The sequence below is a fragment of the Panthera uncia genome, chromosome D1 (assembly GCF_023721935.1).
Source record: "Panthera uncia isolate 11264 chromosome D1, Puncia_PCG_1.0, whole genome shotgun sequence".
Classification (NCBI taxonomy): Eukaryota; Metazoa; Chordata; class Mammalia; order Carnivora; family Felidae; genus Panthera; species Panthera uncia.
In genome coordinates this window covers 55,158,958-55,183,275 of record NC_064808.1, presented here as the reverse complement: position 1 = coordinate 55,183,275, position 24,318 = coordinate 55,158,958, and the positions used below count along the sequence as shown (strand labels likewise).

The 24,318-nt window shown below is 39.4% G+C and overlaps 1 protein-coding gene across 3 annotated transcripts in view; it reads right to left on the bottom strand.

The window, feature by feature from the left end:
- Positions 1 to 1,228: 1,228 nt before the first annotated feature.
- The window catches only part of PPME1 (protein phosphatase methylesterase 1), an 88,204-nt gene continuing 65,114 nt past the window's right edge, over positions 1,229 to 24,318 (bottom strand). For 2 of the 3 annotated variants that reach the window (XM_049652127.1, XM_049652137.1), the window contains exons 8-14: positions 22,816 to 22,881; positions 19,513 to 19,636; positions 9,313 to 9,442; positions 8,375 to 8,419; positions 4,456 to 4,520; positions 3,765 to 3,832; positions 1,229 to 2,454 (exon numbers count right to left, since the gene is read on the bottom strand). In XM_049652127.1, coding sequence (XP_049508084.1) covers positions 2,436 to 2,454; positions 3,765 to 3,832; positions 4,456 to 4,520; positions 8,375 to 8,419; positions 9,313 to 9,442; positions 19,513 to 19,636; positions 22,816 to 22,881 — 517 coding nt within the window. In that variant the 3' untranslated portion in view covers positions 1,229 to 2,435. Of the gene's footprint in view, positions 2,455 to 3,764; positions 3,833 to 4,455; positions 4,521 to 8,374; positions 8,420 to 8,591; positions 9,224 to 9,312; positions 9,443 to 19,512; positions 19,637 to 22,815; positions 22,882 to 24,318 lie in introns of those variants that run through there. The other variant, XM_049652145.1, reaches the window with a different exon arrangement.

Sequence of the window (24,318 nt, the reverse complement as noted above, 5' to 3'; positions counted from 1 at the left end):
CCCGACCAAGGGCTTGGTGGGAGAAATCCCATCACACACAAGGCACTTTTCTTCTTTGCTAGGGAGCTCATGCTTTATTCTGAAATATTTAGGGAACATCTAAACCAGAACTTCTTAGAATTAATGTGGTTGTTAGAGTGCAGATCAGTTGACTCAATAGGTCTGGGGTAGAGACAAAATCTTTAATAAGCTTCCAGATGATACCGATGCTACTGGTCCCCAGACCACTCTGAGTAAAGGTCTTAAGTACAATATAGCAGTGACAGGACAGGAACTATTTATTAAATGCTTAATTTACCCTGTGCCAGTTACTGAGAGAGCCAGGTAACCTATATTAAGTTACATAGTCTTCAAGACTGTGAGGTAGGTACTGCTGATCATTTTTCAGAGGAGGAAACTGCAGCACAAAGAGAGAAAGTACGTGGCTATCTCACACAGCCTGTAAGGGGAGGGCCTTGGGTTCTAATTTAGACAGTCTGGCTCTAAAGCCTAATAGAAAGAAGACTCCCGAGAGTGTGTAGAGGATGACCAAGGGAGAGACTATGGTAAGAAACCAGCAAGGGTACTGAGTGAGCTAGCTGACAGATGAGGCCTAAGCTATGGCAGGGGCTGTGGGATGGAAAACAGGAGACAGAAAAGAGCATGGGTATGGGTTTGGTGGGAAGCCAGATATGGGTATAAGAGGGAGTCATCTAGAGAGCTCTGCGTGTCTGGTTTGGACAATGGAGAGATGGTGGTACCTACCGCTTACAGAGCAAGGGAACATGGAAGGAAGAACAAGTTTTAGGGGGAAGGTGAGTTTGGTTTCAGGAATGGTTAATATGAGTGGCTTTTTGGTCATCTGGGAGAGATAGAAGGAGGAAGACAGATCTAAGTATCTAGAGCTCAGGATATGATCTGGGTTGTGGACAAAGTTCTGGTATTGGCTGATGTGAAGCCATGAGTGCCTGAATTCACGTGAACAGTGCACAAACTGTCCTGTTCTGGGCCAAAGCTGACCATGCAAATAACTGGAAGAATGGGACTGGAATCTGGGTCTCCCTGGCTGCAGTAGAGGCTGACTCTGCCCATTCCACTGGGATTCTGGATGTGGGGAGGAGGCAGAGCATATGATGCTGATGGGCTTCAGGAAAGGGGTTTCTAGAGCCCTATGGTGACTAAATCCAACAAACTGCCCCCTGCCCCCAGATCAACAGAAATAAGGACAACCCCATGGAGAAAGACAAGATCAATAAACATTGGGAGATATTTATTTTCTTTAAACAAGGTCATAAATAACAAAGAAACAAAGTAGGTCCCAGACTCTGGACCGTGCAGCAGGACAGGGATAGGAAGTTGTTGGGTGGAAAGGTGGAGGGGGTTACGCATCACCTAAGACAGTCACAGAAAAGATGGGCTGCAGGAGACTGCCCCTTCCTGCCCTTGGAAATGGCGTGCCTGGGCAGTAGGGGGAGGCCGCAGTGCTGTGATGAGGCAGCTGGAAGAGGGCAAAGATTGAGGATGCTGGGCTGTACTGTTTCTATGAAGAGTGACATGGAAACCACAAATGGTGAAGATAAGCTGTGGGTCTAGAAGAGGCAAGCGGGCACTCTGCAAACCTCCAGGGACCAGTTATGAAAATGGTTAAATTTGATTCTTAAAAACAACTCCACAGGCTTTGGCCTATGGCTTTGTGCATGGGCTGTATTTAACCTGGGTTGTTCTGTGGCAGGTGAGGGCTCAAGAGGCCCCTGGAGCAGCCTGGCCTCAGCCCAGGGCAGGTGCCCAGACATGTGGGAGAGGGACAGTGGGCTCTCCCCAGATGGGAGGCCATGTGCTTGGACTGGCTGGACCTGATTTTCAGGCTGGCTTCTTGTGATGCTATCCAACACCCCTCCCCATTCCTAAGGATGGGATCCTGGCCTCTCTGGGTCTTCCAAGCCTGGAAGAGTAAGACTGGGATAAAAAGGTACCTGACTGGTATTTTATTTGAAAGGAAATATAAGGACCACCCTGTGCATGGTCCATCCCATGAGGTAGGGCAGGACCATACCAAGAACAATCTTAAGGAATGGAGGTCCCTGAGCCTGGGGAGACATTTGGACCCAGGTGCATTGCCTAATACCAGGAATAGGGGCCCAGGGTGGCAGTTCTGATGGAGGCTTCACCCTAGGCAAGGTAGGAAGAACAGGCAGGGGTTACCCCTAAACAGGGAAGGGGTGGGAGCTGGGGAGCCTTGGACTAAGTTGGTCGAGGTTGGTCAAAGGCCCTGGAAAACAATGCTTTTGGCAGGAATACACAAAAGGGTTTGTACATCTGGGGATGCCCGTCTAGAGGGAGCCGGTGTCACATGGTCGGGCGGGATGGTGAGGAGGAGACAGCGGCATCACAGTGGCCTCTGGTGCGATGTATTTACAACAGAGCTCAGTGTTGGGGGAGGGACGGATAGCAGGTTACTAACAGCCAGGAAACACACTGTGAAGAATGGAAAGAGAAGGAAAACAAATATGACCATTACTAGTTTTCTCCTGCTCACACTGTCTCCTCCAGAAAGCCCAGGCCTTCATGATCACAAGGCTGCTGCAGATTGTCCGACCTCCCCACAGCCCCATCTAGGTCTAGACACAGGGTCTGTGAAGTGGTGATATGACCAAAGCTCCAAATGGTCCAGGGGCCCCAGACACTATTATTATCAAGAAAAACTAAGTCTTTACTTTTGATTCCTGGGATCCATCAATAGTTAGTTGCTTGAGGGGTGGTTTCGCATAAAGGAGTCACTTGTACCAGGCTCCTGTCATCATTTCCAATGCCGACCCTGCCCTGTGATCCTCACTTCCCAGGCCCTGGCATTTAGAGTTTTCTAATGCAGAAGCGATTTCTTTTCTTCAACATTTCTTCTTCAAATTCCTAAAGGTAGGGAACCAGTTCCCCTGGACTCTCACCAAAATTAGGACTTTCCAACTGGCAGGTATGACTCATTGGGTTTGTGGGCTGAGAATCAGGGACATTCTGTAGCACAGATCAGGAGTTCCCTAAGGTGGGGGCCCAGTCTGTGTGGTTTGGGTAATCATGCCTCTCTTACTCCTCCTCCTTGACAGAGTCTAACTATGTCTCCCTAATCAGATGAAGACCTTCCTAGGGTGAGAGGCACCCTTTTCCCTTTAAACCAGTGGTTCTCAACTGTTAGTGATTTTGTCTTCCTTGAGACATTTGGTAAAACCTAAAGACATTTTTCCTTGCCATAACTTTGAGTGTGTATGTTGGAGTGCTACTGGCTTCTAGTGCGTTAGAGGCTAGGGATGCTGTCAAACATCCTACAATGCACAAGACAGGCCCCCAAATGTCAATAGTACTGAGGTTGAAAACCCAGCTCTGGATCTCTATACAGCTTCCATGGCCTGCCCAGCCTTCCTCAGCAGCAGGGCAGGAGATGGCATACAGAACTTACCTAAGAGCTTGGAAAAAGACGGATTCCTACCCCAGCCTCCTCAGACAAGGGGCACCTCAAGAAGTGGGGGGATTTCTTTAAGAAGTCAGGTGGAGTAGGGACTAGGCATAATTTAATCTCATCTCTGCAACAACCCACTGGACCAAAGCACACAGAAACAATCAACCATGGCTTAACAAAAACACACATACTTGGTTCCATGTTGAGGAGGAAGAAGAAAGGCATGGTGACTCAAACTGGGCAGGGGTAAGGTAGAGATATTTACAACATTACAAATATCTTTTTGCTGTGGTTGGCCAGCACTGCTGGGCTCTTTAAACCTGTGTTACTTCCTTACCACTGGAATCCACCGATGGGCTCTGCAAACCTGTGCCGGATCAGGAAAGTGGCAACAGCTTCAGCTACCTGGAAAAGGGAGAGATATTCCAGGCTATGTGACATTAACAGTGGGGATCACCTTTGGAGGTCCTGTATGCTTTTTTGGGAAGGTTAGGCTCTATAGTGGACTCATGGGACCTGCTGGATTTGAAATCTAAAGGATCTGAGTCCTGGCAGGGCCAGGGAGACTCTTCCCCACCGTCCTTGCCAGGGATAGCTCCAGAGAAGTCAAGGGGAATGATGTGAAGGCTTATTTATCCCTGAGAATTACAAAGCATCTTATTCCCATAGGAGGAGTACATATTAACTACTAACTATGCCTATAGTTTAGGAGGCAGTTTCTACCCCAATTTTCCCTTTTTACACCTGGCTTTTGGGGAAAAGAGAGAAGCAGAGCTCAAGATCTTAACCAGAGTGACCTGGGATGAAACAGCAAGGTGTCAGTGGCTCCTCAGCACATACACAGAAAGCTAAGACCATAAGCAGCTGCCAGGGAGAGGTTTGGGGAGATGGTGCAAGTTGTATCTGCATAGGCCCCACAAAAGCTGCTGAGGGCAACACAGGCTAACTCAAGGGTTTGTACTATTTTCTGTGAGAGCCAAGGTTACTCTCACAGCTGTCCTTCGACAGTCACAGAGCATCAGACTCACCTTGTCGGGGGCATCCTCATGGACTGCGTGGCCACACTGGGGTAGGACCTGCATCTGGAACTTTCCTGGAGAGGAAACAAATCCAGGTGATCTCAGGGACTAAAATGATCCCTTCCTGGGGCGCCTGGGTGGTTCAGTCAGTTAAGCATCTGACTCTTGGTTTTGGCTCAGGTCATGATCTCACAGTTCGCGAGTATGAGCCCACATCAGGCTTTGCACTGACAGTGTGAAGCCTGCTTAGGATTCTCTCTTTCCCTCTTCCTCTCTCCCCTCCCACACTTTGTTTTTCAAACAAACAAACAAACAAACAAACAAACAAAAAAAAAAACCCATAAATAAAATGGCCCTTTTCTTACCAGCTCTGCAGTCTCACAGGCTACACTAGGAGTTCAGAACCTCCCTAACTACTACCCTCCCCAACAGTCTGGACCCAATCACCAAGGTTTGAGGAGAATGTAATCTTAGGCAAATGATTTTCCCTTCATTTTTTCCTTTGGCACACATTTACTTTGGGGCAGACACACAGGAAGAAACAGTTCCTGTTTTCAGGGGATTTATAGTCTTGTAAGGAAACACAAAAAACAAAATTTTAATGTAGCATGTGGTTCCTATGATAAAAGAGTACACGGAACTGGAAAAACATAGGAAAGGAGGCTTCACAATCAAATAAGGATATAGGAAGGCTTCCCACACAGAGTGGGGGGGGGGGGGGGGGGGGGGGGGGGAAGCCTATACAAAGGAAAGGAGGATGAAATGGCATTTGCTCCCGGAAATAAAAAGGTTGACATGGAGCTCATGAGAGTTAACAATGAGGCTGGAGAGGAGAGCAAGGACCATACCATTAAAGGTTTTGTAAGCTATGTTAAGGATTTTGAAATTTATTATAACAAGAATAAGTTTCCATTTGAGTGCTTAACTATATGCCAGACTATACTAACCACTTTCTCACACTTGTAGAACATTGTAAGCTCACCATTAATGTGATAGCTATTAAGAGTGAACCAAGATAACTGATAAAGCAAGATCCCAAAGCAGACCAAAGGATATGGGACCTAAGTAGAACAGACTCTCAGAGCCTAAGTGGCTCTATTACAAAATAAGGCAATATGCTCTGAAGTCCTCTGGTCATCACATTCTAGGATTCTTACTCCAATTACACAGTGCTTTAAAATTTTTTCAAAATACTCTTCTATCCATTTTTTAAGTTGATTCTCAATCTACCCTATAAAACTGAACAGGACAAACACTGAAATTCTTTTCTGAGATAATGAAACTAATACCACGGTTAGTCATTTGTCCAAGTCTGCTTATTTAATCAATAGAGGAACTAAGACCGTTCCATTCAGTAAGGCCCAACTTATGTCCATCCTCTTGCTGTAGTCTACCCCTGGGTGCTCCAGCCTAGTCCAGCCTAATCTCCTCCCTCTTGTATCTCCTAAGGTACTACTACTAACACATATGGATCCAAACAGAGCAGCTTGTGCCCCTCTTGTTTTGTAAGCTTATATTTTATATGCCACTGGTGGCTTGCCTTCCCAAAAGTATTCCATTTCTGTAAAACAGAGCCTAATATCATTACTTGCTCTATATTCCTAATAGAGCCCAACACAGGGCAAGACATTAACTGTTTAGTAAGTCTTAATGAGTAACTGAGCCAATGACCTGGTAACACAACTCCAATCACCCTGGGCTTGATGTGTAGGATGCATTTTTTTTTGTTCCTACATACTAACAACATTGTACCTGGTAAATAAAATAACGATCATGGGTAATCCTCACAATTATTCTATGAAGTGGGCATATTTCCAAACGCTTCCCTCTAATTTTACAGATAAAGAACCTTATTTTTAGACAGCATAAAGTATTTACCCAAGTAGTATGAATGAATGCTAGGTTTCTAGGAATCTATAACTAACTTAGCAGGTTTAAACACAATGCTGGGAAGGCTGTGGTTTGGATCTATGCCAACTTGGCCACTTCCCTTTGTTTTATGGGATGTCCCTCACTTCAGCCATTTACTTTCTATACTCATGGGATGCTTTGAAAGAGAAAGTAGTCTTGGCATAATCCTTACTTACTGGGGAAATAGCAGGAAATCATGAGTACTTCCTGAATATAATGAAGCCATCATTTGTCAGACTTACTTCACACACATTTTCTCAGTTAAATACCAAACAAATGTATTAAGATATAGCATTATTTCCATTTTACAGATGAAGAAACTTGGGATTAAAGAAGTTAGCAATTCATTCAACCACAACACTAGTAACAGTGACTCACCACCCAGGACTGTCTGATTTCAAGGCTGGTGATCAATAATGGTTTCTTTCAAATGCTATTCAGTCCAGATCAACTGCTTTCAGATAGTCTCAGGGGCCATATCTGATTCTTCTGTCTGTCCAGCATTACACATAGGTCTTAGATAGAAAGACTGCTTAGGAAAGATTTGCTTGAATTGAATTTAAGGAAAGATGTCTAAGCTCAAAATTACCAACATCAGTGCCATAAAACTCACACAGTCCCAGTCCATGGTCTTGCTCCAGGCTTTAGGCTACTTCAGGTAGAGGAAGGGTAGGGGAGAAGTGCCTGGGTCCAGGATGTAATAATCATTCAGGAGCCTTTGAACAACTATTGTGAGGGAATATAGTCCCTTTTACTGTGGAGAGCTTAAGGACAGCTAAAAGAACAATTTGAGCCCATGAACATCCAAGTAGAGATGTCCAACAGGTTTGATATATGGGCCAGGTCTACAGCTCAGGAGAGAGGTATGAGTTGGACATTTAGCTTTGGGAGTTATCAGGGTATAAACAGAAGCCATGAGATTGTCCAGAGAGAGTAAGCAGAAAAAAAAGAAGGTCAAGAACAGAATCTGGTTAAGAGTGAAAATTTGGCCTTAGAGTTAGCACCTCTTCTTCCCATACCTGAAAAGATGTCAATGCCTATTGACTTCACCTTTACCAAACTTTTCATCTATACTAAAGCAAGAGCCTCCACAAACTGGTCCCACAGCCTCCACTTCCATCTGGCCAACACACCTGGACCTGAACACAATATGTCACTTTTCTACTCATTATACCTCATGATCCCTGTGAAGCTGCCATCAACTTTCTCATTTTATAGACTGAGAAATTTTATACTCATTTTATAGGGTGGTAAAATGAGTAGGAAAGAAGCAGTACTCAAAGTCAGTTCTCCCAACCTCAGAGTCTTTGCTTTTACCACCTCACCAGGCTATCTTCTAAACACAGTTTACATCTTTATGCATTCCATTATCCTGGATCTTTTCCTTTCCTATGAATTCCAACAATGATAAAAATACTGATCAGTAGGGGAGCCTGGGTGGCTCAGTCAGTTAAGCCTCTGACTTTGGCTCAGGTCATGATCTTGTGGTTCACAAGTTTGAGCCCTGAGTCGGGCTCTGTGCTGACAGCTCAGAGCCTGGAGCCTTCAGATTCCTTGTCTCCCTCTCTCTCTGCCCCTTCCCTGCTCACGCTCTGTTTCTATCAAAAATAAATTAAAACATTAAAAAAAATTTTTTTAATTAAAAAAAAAAATTTTAATTTAAAAAAATTTTTAAAAATTAAAAAAATACTGATAAGTATTCAGAATATCTCCTTTCACAATATTATATATTTATAGGGTACTTTATGGTTTATATTGCTCTCTGCAAAAACACATTCTCATTTTAATCCTTACAACTCTGAGATGTAAATGGTAATTAAGTCCCATTTTTAGATGGCAAAAAAAAAAAAAATGAAGCTCAGAAAAGGGAAATATTTGCCTATAATCAAATAGTGGGTCAGGAATGGATGTTGATGTCAAGTTTCAGGTAACTCAAAGCTCATTAATTTCCACATGACTATGTCCCTTTCTCTGCCCTCAGAGAAAGACCTGGAGACAAAATTTCTTGATGACTTACCTTGCATTTGGCCAATAGTCAGATCCTTATCCAATCTATCAACACCTAGAACAAAATAGGAGAATCCGGAAGTAGCTTACTAGAAAAGGCTGTGCGAAACAGGTTTTGCTATTCAAGTAGGAAAAACTGCTACAAAGTTGTAAACATGATGACATTACCAACTCGTGGTAATGCCAATCCATTCAACTCCTTGAGGGTATGTGCTCACCACATGAAGCTTTCCAGAATGAGGTTCCCTTGCAATCTTTTTGCTCATTTAAACTGGTTTCTGAAAACAGGGTTTTACTTTAAAAATTTTCATTATACTCAGAATATCTTTATACCACTCTAGAAGGCCTTGGGCTTAACCAGGGATTGAAGGCAAGCCAGAATTAAGCTATCCCAGATGAATGCTTATGCTTAGTTAGGTTTAGGGATTTGGTATGGAGAGGAGAAAAGCACAAATGAGTGAGGATGGGACTTCACTTTGGAAGTCACTACCCATTTGATGAGTAGTTTTAACAAGGACATATTCAGATGATGATATACCTACGCTGCTATGGACTGAACTGTGTCCTCCTCCCCCCCAATTCGTACGTTGAAGCCCTAATCCACAATGTGACCACATTTGGAGATATGGAAATAATTAGGGTCAAAATGAAGAAGTAATTAAGGTTAAATGGGGTCATTTGGGTAGGGCCTTCATATGACAGGATTAATATCCTTTTAAGAATAAACACCAGGGAGCTTACTCTCACTGTCTTCTGCCATATAAGGACATAGTGAGAAAGCAGTTGTCTGCAAGCCAGTAAGAAAGCTCCCACCAGAACTTGACTGTGCTGGTACCCTGATCTCAGACTTCTTCCAGAACTGTGAGAAAACAAATTCACTGTTTAAGCACCCAATCTATAATATTTTGTTATGGCAGCCTGAGCTAATACATACACATACACACTTACCAGCCAAGAGCAGCAATTTAGGAATAGGACAACTAAGAAAGAGATTGGATAAGCCTCGGAACCAGCCATCCCAGTATTTTTCTGTTTTCGCCAGTTCAATTCTCCAAGTGTACGGATGGTCTTTCTTGGTCTGGAGGAATAAGAGCAAGTTCTGAGTCTCTGAGGGCAACCCCTGGAGGAAGAGGATAATAACTAGGTCCCTGGGAAAATGAAAGGGAAGGAAACTAGCACTTATTAAGGGCCTACTATGTCCCAGACATTTTCACATACACTTAACCAATTATAACAGTCTTGTGATATAGGTTATTGCTGTAATTCCCATGTTTAAATAACCAGAAGTTTACTTTTTACTTCTATTAATTTCAGTGAACTTAGGAAACTTTCTTAAAGTGACAAAGCTAGTAAATGGTAGAGCCAAGACTGAGCTTCTCTTATATCCATTTGGCGAAAAGAACATATCCATCAAAAGAATAATTACATGGGAATGCAAGCTGGTCAGACACTCTGAAAAACAGTATGGAGGTTCCTCAAAAAACTAAAAATAGAACTATCCTACGACCCAGCAATTGCACTACTAGGCATTTATCCACGGGATACAGGTGTGCTGTTTCAAAGGGACACATGCATCCCCATGTTTATAGCAGCACTATCAACAATAGACAAAGTATGGAAAGAGCCCAAATGTCCATCGATGGATGAATGGATAAAGAAAACATGGTATATATATACAATGGAGTATCACTCGGCAATCAAAAAGAATGAAATCCTGCCACTTGCAACTACGTGGATGGAACTGGAGGGATTATGCTAAGTGATATTAGTCAGAGAAAGACAAATCATATGACTTCACTCATATGAAGACTTTAAGAGACAAAAGAGATGAACATAAGGGAAGGGAAACAAAAATAATATAAAAACAGGGAGGGGGACAAAACAGAAGAGACTCCTAAATATGGAGAACAAACTGAGGGTTGCTGGAGGGGTTGTGGGAGGGGGGATGGGCTAAATGGGTAAGGGGCATTAAGGAATCGACTCCTGAAATCATTGTTTCACTATATGCTAATTTGGATGTAAATTTAAAAAAATAAAAAATAAAATTAAAAAAATTTTAAAAAAGGATAATTACAAAAAGCACAGTGCAGTATGAAAAAAATGCTGATGACATACTATTAAGAGAAAGAAGCAGAGTATAACATGTCATCTAAGTGAGCATTACTACCGGAAAAATGTGGTACATAGAGAGAAGGAACTGGAAGGAAAAAGGGAAAATACGTTGATTTGTTAGTAGAACATTTTTTCTTATATTTTGATTAATAATAATGATATAATGTCCTCGCCATAGTTATCTGAAAAAGGAAACCTGACTCAAATATTACAAAATATATCTGTTAATATAGGGGAAGGGAAGGAAAAATAAGATAAATACAGAGAGGAAGACTCTTAAATACAGAGAACAAACAGGATTGCTGGAAAGGAGGTGGGTGGGGAGATGGGTTAAATGGGTGATGCGCATTAAGGAGGGAACTTTTCAAGATGAGCAATGGGTGTCATAGGTAAGAGATGAATCACTGGGTTCTACTCCTAAAGCCAAGACTACACTGTATGTTAACTAGAATTAAAAAAATATCTATATCTATATCTATATCTATATCTATATCTATATCTTAAATCCCGATATACAGTAGACAGGCACAAAGTATGCACTCATCAAATACAAGCTGAAGAAATAAATGATTCTCTATACTTTTCTGGATCACTGAAAATTTGACATATTATAATTGAAATAAACAATTGGGATACCACAGTAACCACAATATGAAAACCTAGAAGTGAACATGAGACAGCAACATACTGTGTTAGAGACCATTAGATGATTAAGATGTCCACACCACCCAAAACGATCTGCAGATTCAAAACAATCCCTATCAAAATCCCAATGACATTTTTACAAAAATAGAAAAATTCATCAAAAATTCATATGGAATCTCAAGGGACCCCAAATAGCCAAAACAATTTTGAAAAAGAACAAAATTGGAAGACTCATGCTAATTTCAAAACATATTGCAAAGCTACAGTAATCCAAATCGCATGGTATTGGTCTAAAGACAAAGAGACCAATGGAATACACTAGACAGCCCAGAAATAAACTCTCACATATATGGCTAAATGATCTTTAACAAGGGTCCAAGATGATTCAATGGAGAAAGGATAGTTTTTTCAAGTGGTGTTGGGAAAACTGAATATCCACATGCAAAATAATGAAGTTGGACGATACACAAATTTAACTCAAATGGATAAAGACCTAAATGTAAGACCTCAAACCATAAAACTTCTAGAAGAAAACATAGAGGAAAGCTTCATGGAGTTTTTCATGACATTGAATTTGACAATGATTTCTTGGTTATAACACAAAAATCAAAGGCAACAAAAGCAAAATTAGATAAATGGACTACATTAAACTTAAAAAACTTCGGCACATCAAAGTACACAATCAACAGAGTGAAAAGGTACAGAATGGGAGAAAATATTTACAAATCATATATCTGATAAGGGGTTAATATTCGGAATATATAAAGAACTCCTACAACTCAATAGCAAAAAAAAAAAAAAATCAAACAACCTGAATAAAAAAATGAGCCAAGGACATGAACAGACATTTCTCCAAAGAAGATATACAAATGGCTAATAAGTACACAAAAAGATACTTAACATCACTAATCATCAGGGGAATGCAAATCAAAGCCACAATGACATATCACTTTGCACCTATTAGGATGGCTATTATCAAAAAAGACCAAATAACCAGTGTTGGCAAGGATGTGGAGAAACTGGAACACCTGGGGCACGGTTGGTGGGATTACACAACGGTACAACCACTATGAAGACAGCATGGAAGTTACTCAAAAATGAAAAATAAAACTACCATATTATCCAGCAATCTCACTTCTGGGTATATATCCAGAAGAAGTGAAAGCAGGGTCTTGAAGAGATATTTGCAGACCCATGTTCATAGCAACATTACTCACAACAGTCAAGAGGTGTAAACACTCCAAATGTTTATTGATGGATGAATGGATAAACAAAATGTACTATATACATATTACTTAGCTTAAAGAAGATTTTGTCACATGCTACAACACAGAGGAAACGTGAGGACGTTTTGTTAACTAAAACAAGCCAGTTACAAAAAGACAAATACTGATTCTACTTCTATGAGGTATCTAAAGTAGTGGAATTCATACAAACAGAAAGTAAAATGGTAGGTATGGGGGAAAAGGGAAATTGTTTAATGAGTATAGAGTTTCAGATATGCAAGATGAAAAAGTTCTGGAAATCTGTTTCACAACAGTGTGAACACTACCGGATTATACACTTAAAAATGATTGAGGTGGTGGGGCGCCTGGTGGCTCAGTCAGTTGAGCATCCATCTCTTGATTTGGGCTCAAGTCATGATCCCAGAGTAGTGGGATCGAGCCCTGCATCAGGCTCTGTGCTGAGCATGGAGCCTGCTTAGGATTCATACTCTCTGTCTGTCTGTCTGTCTGTGTCTCTCCTGCCCTTCTCCCCTCTTGCGCACTAAAAAAAAAAAAAAAAAAAAGATTAAAGTGGTAAATTTTATGTTATGTATTTTTTAAACCAAAATATAAAAAAGGAAAGAAAAAGATCATGGGGTGGGTAGTCAGGAAACTTGGGTCTTCCAGTTCTCACTAAAGTGCTGCATGGGCAACACTTCCCATTTATGAGCCATTTCTAATAGATTTCCACAGAGACAGCAAGACCCTCTTAAATGCACAAGGTACTTCATATGCAAATGACAAATTTAAGGTAAGGGAACTTCCAAGGATAATAATAATATAAAAAGAAATTTTAAAAAAGGAGTTCATCTCAAGTCCTAAAAATGTAAAAATACAAAATCTGGATAGAATTAGGAGTTGCTCCTGTATTTAGGCTTATGATAATAAATCTTTTCTCTGGAGAGGTGGATCATAAAGTTAGTTTAGTTTGGATGCCTTCCTCTGACAAATGGTAATAAAACAGATTGATGTAAGAAACAAAACAGATGAACACGGGGGGAAAAAAGAGAGGCAAACCAGAAAACAGACTCTTAACTACCAAGAACAAACTGAGGGTTGCTGGAGGGGAGGGCAGAGGGATGGGTTAAATGCGTGATAGATATGAAGGAAGGCACTTGGGATGAGCATGGGATGTTATATTGTATGTAAGTGATGAATCACTAAATTCTACACCTGAAACTAATATTACACTGTATGTTAACTATTGGAATTTAAATAAAAACTTGAAAAAAGAAAAAAAAAAAGAAAAAAAACCAAATCTATGTAATGAGATCTACTTGTTGGCTAGGAGAAGCAGAAAGCTGGCTACCAATTTTCCTGGTATGTTCACCTGGGCAGGATGCGATTCTCCACACAGGGCATCAACCACAGGCTTTGCATTATTTTTCAACACCTCACTTGAAAAGAACTTAAGAAGATAGGCTTTGGGTCAGTCAGGCCTGACTTAATGCAAATCCTAGCTCCACCATCAACTAATTCATGGTGGGTCCCTTGGGAAAGTTACCTAACTTCTCCAAGCCTGTTTTCTTAGTTATTAAGTGGGCAACACAAAATCTCAAAGGATTGTTGTAAAGATGAACTAAAAATACTCATGTATGTAAAACAAGAGGAACATGGTCTGGCATACAACAAGTAATTAAAACACCAAAATCTTAAGAATATGGGATTTCAATAATCTTGAAAAAGAAGAACAAAGTTGGAAGACTTACACTTCCCGATTTCAAAACTTACTACGAAGCTACAATAATGAAGACTGTGTACTTGCTTATAAGGATAGGACATATATATATATATATATATATATATAATGGAACAGAACTGAGAGTCCAGAGACAAAGCCTGGCATTTATGGTCATTTGATTTCCAACAAGGGATGCAAGACAAGTAAATGGGAAAGAGAGGTCTTACCAACAAACAATCCCGAGACAGCTGGACATCCACATGCAAAAGAATGAAGTTATACCCCCAACATCATACTATACACAAAAATTAACTCAAAATGGATCATAGACCTAAATATAAGTGCTAAAACTAGAAAACTCTTAGAAGAAAACATACACATAAACCTTTGTGACCCTGGGCTAGGCAAAACCTTCTTAGATATGGTGCAACAAAATAGTAACTAGATAAAATAAATTTCTTCAAAATCAAACTTATGCACTTCCAAGAACATCATCAAGAACATGAAAAGACAATCTGTATAACAGGAGAAAATATCTGCAAATCAGGGACTTGTATCTAGAATATGTAAAGAACTCCTACTATTCAATAATAAAAAGATAAAATACCCTACTGAAAAAATGGGCAAAGGATCTGATTATACATTTCTCCCGGGAGAAAATGGATAGTAAGCCCATGAAAAGATGCTCAACATCAATAATCATCAGGAAAATGTAAATCAAAACCACAAGAAGATACCACTTCAAACCCATTAGGATGGCTATAATCAAAAAGAGAGAATATTACAAGTGCTGACAAGGATGTAGAAAACTCATACACTAGTGATGGCAATATAAAGTGCTGCAGGCATTTTGGAAGATAGTCTGGCTACTCCTCAAATGATTAAACACAAAGTTAGCATCCAGCAATTTCACTTGTAGGTGCATACCTGAGAAAAATAAAAACCTATGTCCACACAAAAACTTGTACACCATTGTTCATACCAGCATTATTCATAACAGACAAAAAAGTGAAAACGATCCAAATGTCCCTCAACTGACGAATGGATAAAAACTGTGGTCTATCCATACAAAGGGATATTATTTATTATTCAGCTATAAACAGGAATGAAGTTCTAATATATGCTACAACATGGATAAACCTTGAAAACATTATGCTAAAGTAAAATAAGCCAGTCACAAAAGACTATATATTAATGATTCCATTTATATTAAATGTCCAGATTAGGCAAATCTAAAGAGACACAAAGTAGATTAGTGGATGCCTAGGGCTGGGAAGGTTGAGGAGAAATGGGAAGCAACTGCAAACAGGTATGACATTTCTTTTACAAGTGATGAAAAATGTTCTAAAATTAGATTGGGATGGTTGCACAATTCTGAGACTCTACTAAAAACCACTGAATTGTATACTTTGGGTGAGTCACCTCTCAATAAAACAATTTAAAAAAAGAGAGATTTACACGTAAAGGAATACCTCCTGAACAACTGAAGTTTATTGCTTTAAGGACCAAAAATTAAAGTTTCCCTTTTCTTTTCTGTATTTTAATCATTTTGTATTAGACATCACCCCCCACCACCAATGTATACCTTGTATTCTTTCACACACCAAAATGGATGCAATAGAACTCTTACGTATATCTCAGGATCATTTCAAACACCACTTTTTATATTATGTTGTAACAGAGATGCCCCTAAGAGGGGCTCTAAATGGCCCCTGGCTACTATACTTTAGAAGTTGTGACTGTTGCCAACTAATCTTTGACAAAGCAGGAAAGAATATCCAATGGAGTAAAGACAGTCTCTCTAACAAATGGTGTTGGGAGAGCTGGACAGCAACATGCAGAAGAATGAAACTAGACCACTTTCTTACACCATTCACAAAAATAAACTCAAAATGGATAAAGGACCTGAATGTGAGACAGGAAACCATCAAAACCGTAGAGGAGAAAGCAGGAAAAAACCTCTCTGACCTCAGCCACAGCAATTTCTTACTTGACACATCCCCAAAGGCAAGGGAATTAAAAGCAAAAATGAACTACTGGGACCTCATGAAGATAAAAAGCTTCTTCTGCACTGCAAAGGAAACAATCAACAAAACTAAAAAGCAACCAACAGAATGGGAAAAGTTATTTGCAAATGACACATCTGATAAAAGGCTAGTATCCAAAACCTATAAAGAACTCACCAAACTCCACACCAGAAAAACAAATAACCCAGTGAAGAAATGGGCAGAAAACATGAATAGACACTTCTCTAAAGAAGACATCCAGATGGCCAACAGGCACATGAAAAGATACTCAACGTCACTCCTCATCAGGGAAATACAAATCAAAACCACACTCACATACCACCTCACGCCAGTCAGAGTGGCTACAATGAACAAATCAGGAGACTATAGATGCTGGCGAGGATGTGGAGAAACGGGAACCCTCTTGCACTGTTGGTGGGAATGCAAACTGGTGTAGCCACTCTGGAAAACAGTGTGGAGGTTCCTCAAAAAATTAAAAATAGATCTACCCTATGACCCAGCAATAGCACTGCTAGGAATTTACCCAAGGGATACAGGAGTGCTGACGCATAGGGGCACATGTACCCCAATGTTTAGCAGCACTTTCAACAATAGCCAAATTATGGAAAGAGCCTAAATGTCCATCAACTGATGAATGGATAAAGAAATTGTGGTTTATATACACAGTGGAATACTACGTAATGATAAAGAATGAAATATGGCCTTTTGTAGCAACGTGGATGGAACTGGAGAGTGTTATGCTAAGTAAAATAAGTCATACAGAGGAAGACAGACACCATATGTTTTCACTCCTATGTGGATCCTGAGAAACTTAACAGAAGACCATGGGGGAGGGGAAGGAAAAAAAAAAAGGTTAGAGAGGGTGGAAGGCAAACCATAAGAGACTCTTAAAAACTGAGAACAAACTGAGGGTCGATGGGGTGTGGGAGGGAGGGGAGGGTGGGTGATGAGCACTGAGGAGGGCACCTGTTGGGATGAGCACTGGGTGTTGTATGGAAACCAATTTGACAATAAATTTCATATTAAAAAAAAAAGAAGTTGTGACTGCTTCTGTTGTAGTCATTAAGTTTAATTTGCATTATTAACATTTTCTCCATCATTTTATTTTATTTATTTTTCTTTATTGAGATATAATTGGCATATAACATTGTGTAGGTTTAAGGTGTACAATGTGTTGATTTGATACATTTATATATTGCTATACTGTAACACCACAGTGACAGCTAACAGCTCTATCATGTCACATTATCATTTCTTTTTTGTGCTGGGAACAATTAAGACCTAGTCTCTTAGCAACTTATAGTATTGTTGCCTATAATTATTATGCTGTGCATTAGATCTCCAGGATCTATAGATCTACTAGTTGCAATAAGCAGTTTCTGTTGTTTGGGGTTTGTGTCCTTCCTCAAGTGTAGATTGTTTTAGCTATACTTCTTATTGCCTCATGTGTCTCAGTCTTCCCTCCTAATAAAACTGCTGGAGTTTATTAAACTGCATATAACTGGGCTTATAAAAAACTGCAAAGAAAAAATGAGCTGGAGTTAAATATCAGAGGATCTGGATGTGTTTTAGTGCTAACATTTATACGTGACTGTAGGCAAGTATCTGTACCTGACTTATAAAACAGTGATAATATCTATAATGCAGAGCTAAAACGAGAACTCGGGACGATAAATGTGATGCACTTAGTATAGTTTGCAGTACATAGAAGACAAAAAGTAATTGGCAGTTTGTATCAGAGTCTCAAATCTACTAAATATTACTCGATTACCTTGGGCAAGTCTCTTCATCTCTGAGTCTCAGTTTCTTTTTTTTTTTTTTTTAATTTTTTTTTTAATGTTTATTTATTTTTGAGACAGAGAGAGACAGAGCATGAATGGGGGAGGGTCAGAGAGAGGGAGACACAGAATCCGAAACAGGCTCCAGGCTCTGAGCTGTCAGCACAGAGCCCGACGCAGGGCTCGAACTCTCGGACCACGAGATCATGACCTGAGCCGAAGTCGGACGCTTAACTGACTGAGCCACCCAGGTGCCCCTCTGAGTCTCAGTTTCTAACTGTTAACATGGGAGAAAAGATCTCTCCTCACCTCACACAGTGTAGGGAAGGCAAATTAGTCATGCATTATTTATGTTTTTGTAAACTCCAAAGAGGTACAACAAATTATTTATTGATCTTAAGGATGACAGAAAGAACCTCATTAAATTAAAAATACTGTTTGATAAACATACAGTTGATGCTTGAACAATATAGGTTTGGACTGCACAGGTCCACTTATACGCAGATTTTTTTCACTGAAAACAGTACAGTACTGTAAATGTATTTTTTTTCTTCATGATTTTCTTAATAACATTTTCTTTTGTCTAGCTTACTTTATTGTAAGAATACAGTATTTGATACATATAAATATACAAATTATGTACTAATTAACTGTTTATATTATTGGTAAGGCTTCTGGTTAATAGTAGGTTATTGGTAATTAAGTTTTTGGGTAGTTAGTAGTTATACTTGGATTTGACCGTGTGGGGGTCAGTGTCCCTAACTCCCATGTTGTTCAAGGGTCAATGTACTCTCCTCCTTGCTAACAGTAGCATCTCCAAATGTAAAGGGATATGTGGTGTATACCAATTCCATTATTTGCCATTAGTAAAATGTTTATAATCCATCCCAGAAAGTCTGCTGCTCATGCTCACAACCATTTCCAAGAAAAAAAGTACTCTTTCCCACTATTATCCTCAAATCAAGTGCTCAACAAGTACTCACAGGACATTTGCTATGCACACAACTCCAAGCTAAATAATAAGGAAATTCATATAGAACATCAGATCCTGTGCTTAAAATACACAGGTTATTTTTGTTGGGAGACAAATTATCGTGAAATTAGAGGACATTGATTATGCATTCTAGAGATGACTACAAGAGACCATAGTATCTCTGAATGTGGTTTATGAAAAACAATTCTATAACTCAGCCATGACTTCAAAAAAGAGTGTTAAGTTATGTCATACAGACTCTCAGTGCTATACTGGAGAGGGACTGATATAAAATGAGGTCAGAAAACATCCCTTAAGAGATATACCTTGAAAGATAAGTAAGATCTAATGGGCTTAGCATAGACTAGTAGGAAATGAGATTGTCTCATGAGATAAACCTCAGGAACAGAAGTAATGAGGTGAGAAAGAGCCTGATGAGAGAGCAAGCTGTTTGAGGGGAGGGTATATACTGTGAAGTTTTATGTTCCAATTTGTCAGAGCTATCAACGGTGCCTTATATCCTATAGTTAACCTAAATATCTATAACATCTTCACCCCCTAAAATATCCAATGGCAAAAAAAGGACACGTCACCTCCCCTTCCCTACCCCCACACACTCTGAACCATTCCATACTCCATCCTTCCAAGAATGCCGGCTTTCACTCACCTCCATGTCATCCTCCTTTTTCCTCTTGTTTACTGACTCACTTCCTTCTTCGTCTTCTTCTTCTTCCTCTATGATTCCTTCCACTATAGATTTTGAGCCTTCTGGACTTGTAATTCCTTCACACCTAGGTTTTTTTTTTTTTAGAAAGTGTTACCATATATCTCTCTATTATATACAAATTATCTCAGAGATACTGATACTTATGGTCTTTTAAAATCAAATGTCAGTTAAAATTGACCATGCTTCTGGGAGAAGGAGGATGTGAAAAATGTGCATTTTAAAATGTATAGAAGTAGGCCAGGGCTATGGAAGGTCATGGCCAATGAAGGACTATACTCTGAGGCCTGGTTTCCAGTTCTTGCACCAATACTGACCCACAGAAGGGAGTAACTAACCATTCCTTGAGTCATGGTGGCAACAGTTTTACTGGTATTATCTTATATAATTCTCATAACAATCCTATGAGGTAGCCCTGAAAAGTTAAAAAAAAAAAAAATTGTCCAAGATCACCTGGCTCATTAGTACATGAGGCTGGAAGGCAAATCCAGGCCCAATTAACATGACAGCATGGTACTTTTCTACTGTACCCTGTTTACAATAGAACAAGTCTCAAACAGAATGGTAAAAGGCCCCCACTTTTAATTGGCTAATAGAAACTGGCAATTACAATAACCATAGGCAGCTGAACCTTGGAGATTAGAACATATGATCCAACCAATTACTGTTGTTTTTCCTCTAAAAAACAATGTCTCTTATATAATTAGGTAGAAAAATTATTATTATATGACCAGCTGGTACCATAATTCCTTTTAGAAAGAACTTGTTGGAAAAAGTACACTGACAATATTATAGGTAAAAATCCCAAGAGCCTAGGTAGCAACTAGTGCTAAGGTCTGTTCTGCATGATAAAGAAGAATCTGTTATTTTGTACTTGATAGGGAGAGTGAAGGGAGAAGAGAAGAGACAATGAGATAAAAAGAGGTGGATAAACTGAAGGGCCACTGAAACTTCAGTGGTGGATTCTTAACAGTTATCACTTGTCCTTCCCTGTCTCCTCTACCAATCTCAGTAAAGTGTATGTTCATAAAATATTTTGTCAAGTGGGGGGGTTTTCTATGGCACTTGAGGTGTCAAATTTCACATCTAGGGTCAAAGTAGTATAACAAAGAAACAATATGTACTTTACATTTCCAAGCTATGGATTAGGAGGTTCAAGGGAATTTCACATAGATCAAGAAGGGCAGGAAGGTTCCATCTGATATCTATGTGACAATTAAAACATACACTATATACACAAGTTTACATATTAAGAGAAAACACTTAAATTTACATATTAAGTAAAATTTTACAATCACTGAACTACCTGAACACAAGCCATATAACTTCCTCATGAAATGCTTCATCACTACTTAAACAAGTCAGATCTTAAAATATTTAGGCATTAAAAAGTGGGCAGTCTCACAGCTTATTTGAATACTGCATGTGTCTGTCAGATATTACTACTCAAATTGCATTTTTAGGCATAAAATCCATAATATAGGGCTTGAAGTCAAATACACAGGAGACTGAATTTGAGCTGTTATTCACTAGCTGTGTGATCCGGGGAAAACTACTTTACCTTTCTGAACTTCTATTTTCTCATCTATAAAACAATACTTATCTTAAAGAGGTACTGTAAAGACTAAATGAGGTAGTGCAAATGAGTTACTGAATCCACATAATGGTCATCAATGGTTACCAACACTCAAAAAAAGGAGATAACCAGACATTACGTGCTTCCTATTGGCAGTATGTATTCTCACAAACAAAACGCCAAAATAACAATAAATAAAGCTGAACCTGACCAAATCTCTGGATCTAACTAACAATTTACAAACAATACAGGGCACAAAAAAAAAAAAACCAAAACAAAACACAAACAAACAAACAAACCCAAAAACCAAAAACTTGGGGTGCCTGGGTGGCTCAATTAGTTAAACATCTGACTGTGGGGTCTGACTCTTAATGTGATTTCGGCTCAGAACATGATCTCATGGTTTTTGAGACCCTCATAGGGCTCTGTGCTGACAGTGCGGGCCTGCTTGGGATTCTGTCTCTCTCTCTCTGCCCTTCCCCCACTTGCTCGCTATCTCTCTTGAAATAAAAAAATAATAAAAATTAAAAAAATAATAATACAGGGAAGAGAGAGCATATTAAATTACACCTTCAGGAATCAATCAGCAAATCCAGATTGTGGAAAATTCTACAGGGCAAACAACCAGGTTTCTTCAACAAATAAATCGCAAGGAAAAAAAATGAGACAAAAGTGGAAACTAAATTAAAAGATACTTAAGAGATATAGTCAATTGATATATATCACTTTATTGTAATTCTGACTTAAACTGTAAGAAAATTATTTGTGAGACAATCAGAAACATGAATACTGAATAGACATTTGATGATATTAAGGAACTATTTTTTTAGGTGTGATAATGGTACTGTGATTGTGTTTAAAGTGTCCTTACCATTGGAATATATTTCAAAAAATGTTGTGCTTAGGGTAAATAAATAGGGGCACAGATGAAAAAAGACTGGCCATTAGTAACTGTTGAAAATAGGCATTATGTACATTGGGGTTCATTGTATTATTCTACTTTTATATATTTGAAAATTTGCATAAGGTAAGGTCTTAAAAATGAGGTGTATATAAAATACCTTGTACCCAGCAAATAGCAGGCATTCAATAATACCATTATCATTTTCATCAACTCCTGTGCTCCCTGTTGTTCCCTTGGGCAACATTTTCTCAATTCATCTAACGTTCATTTTCTGACTACATAGCAATACCCAGGACTCATGTAACCCTATCCAAGAAGATCAGCTGGGCTAAATATTCTTAGCTTAGCCATAGAATCTGGCTTTCACTCAGGTTATGCTAAAGCTTTTATACTGTAATTTCCTCACAATCAGGTTTGGCTAAGAAGGAGATTATTACCAGAATAAAATGATCACTTCTAGCACTAGAATGGACACTTAATTTTTAATATCCATTCTCTGGGATTTTTCACCTTTTAACACCCAGAGTTACATTAATATGGTAGTCCTGTATTATACAGGCTTTGGGATTTCTTCAAAAAAAAAAAAAAAAAAAAAGTAAAGAAAGAAAAGCTATGCCGCTAGCCCAGCTGAGCTCATTTGTCAAAATTATCTAAAATAATAAAGGCATTCAGGATGGTAGGACAGGTGTATAACAAAAAGCAATCTGTAATTCTCTCACCATGTTGCAGTCTCTAAAGAGCCCAATAGGGAAAAAATAAGACCTACTGTTTGACTTGGCCAACCATGGAGACACGGGCCGACTCCAAATTTCGAATCTGACCACTCTTCACACTAGAAAAGTGAGAAGGGAAAGAGGTTATTCAGCAACCATTTTATCACGTCACTAGGGTCAAACAAATAATTCTGCAGATTCTGTGGAACCTACTACAAAGTTGTGTTTGCCAATATAGCTTACTATGGAGATAACCACTACTTCCTACCTGGTTATTATGGCTATAAGCCAAGTAGTAAAAATTAGGTTAAAGACATTCAAGTCATTTCAGTTCTGCAAATATTTACCAGGAGGATACTATGTGCCAGGCCTATGTTCAAGAAGCACCTAATTCAGGGGGGAGAAAGAAACACAGATAGTTTCAGTATAACAAAGGCAAGGTTCAAAGGAATCACTTGATTCTGAATGAAGACATTAAAGAAAGCTCCCCAAAATGTCCTGCCTAAACTGAGGAGAAAAGGAGTTCAGTGGAAGATAAAAGAGGATGGTCTCGCGTTCTCTCTCTCAAATAAAATTTAAAAACGGGAGCCTGAGTGGCTCCGTTGGTTCAGTGTCCAGCTCTTGGTTTCAGCTCAGGTCATGATCTCAGGGTCATAGGATAGAGCCTTGTGTTAGGCTCTGTGCTGAGCGTGGAGCCTGCTTAAGATTCTCTTTCTCCTTCTCCCCCTTTCTCCAGCTCAAGCTTGCGCTCTCTCTCTCTCTCTCTCTCTCTAAAAAAAGGGGGAGGGATGGGCAGAGCATTACAGACAGAGGGCACATTGTGAACAAAGGCACTGTGATGTGGAAAAGTCAGTAGGATAAGGACAGAGTGCAAGGAGAAGCAGGGGAAAGCAAAGGAGGAGTGTGAATAGGAGAAAGGGACAGGTGGGCAGAGATGAGTTCTTAGAGGGCCTTGCATGCTATGATATAGAATTCAGAAGCTTAGATACTATTTTAATAGATTAGGCCTCTCAGTTATCTACCTACATATGACTAAGGGCCAAGCAAAGCAGCTTCATGTCCCAGGGGGAACTGGAAACACTACCTGAAGCAGGCAATCAGAATGCATTTTTTTAAATCTAATTTTTTAGCTTAAAAAATCATGTAAAATTTTAAAGGGCAACCCCTTTAGATAAAGACCTTGCTTCCTATTTTAATGATAGATGTGATCAGAACTATTCATTTTTCTATCCACCAACAGATCCACCAACTGAATTTTCCATCCACCAACTGAACCTACAGAATCTACAAATCTACCAGTATTTATAAATCACATACTCTTCCTTGATGACTGTTTAATATATGAAACACCTCTGTCCCTATTCAAGGCCAACCTTAGGAACTGGTTTGCATCTCTTCTTGCTATAAATTATTATCCTATGTGTCATCATTTTTTTTTCTCTAGCGGATATTATAAAACATCTTTTAAAAACATTCTCAACCCCACATTCACTACTAGATACCATCCCATTTTTCTGCTCTCCTAGACAACAAAACTTCCCAAAAGTTATCCTAAA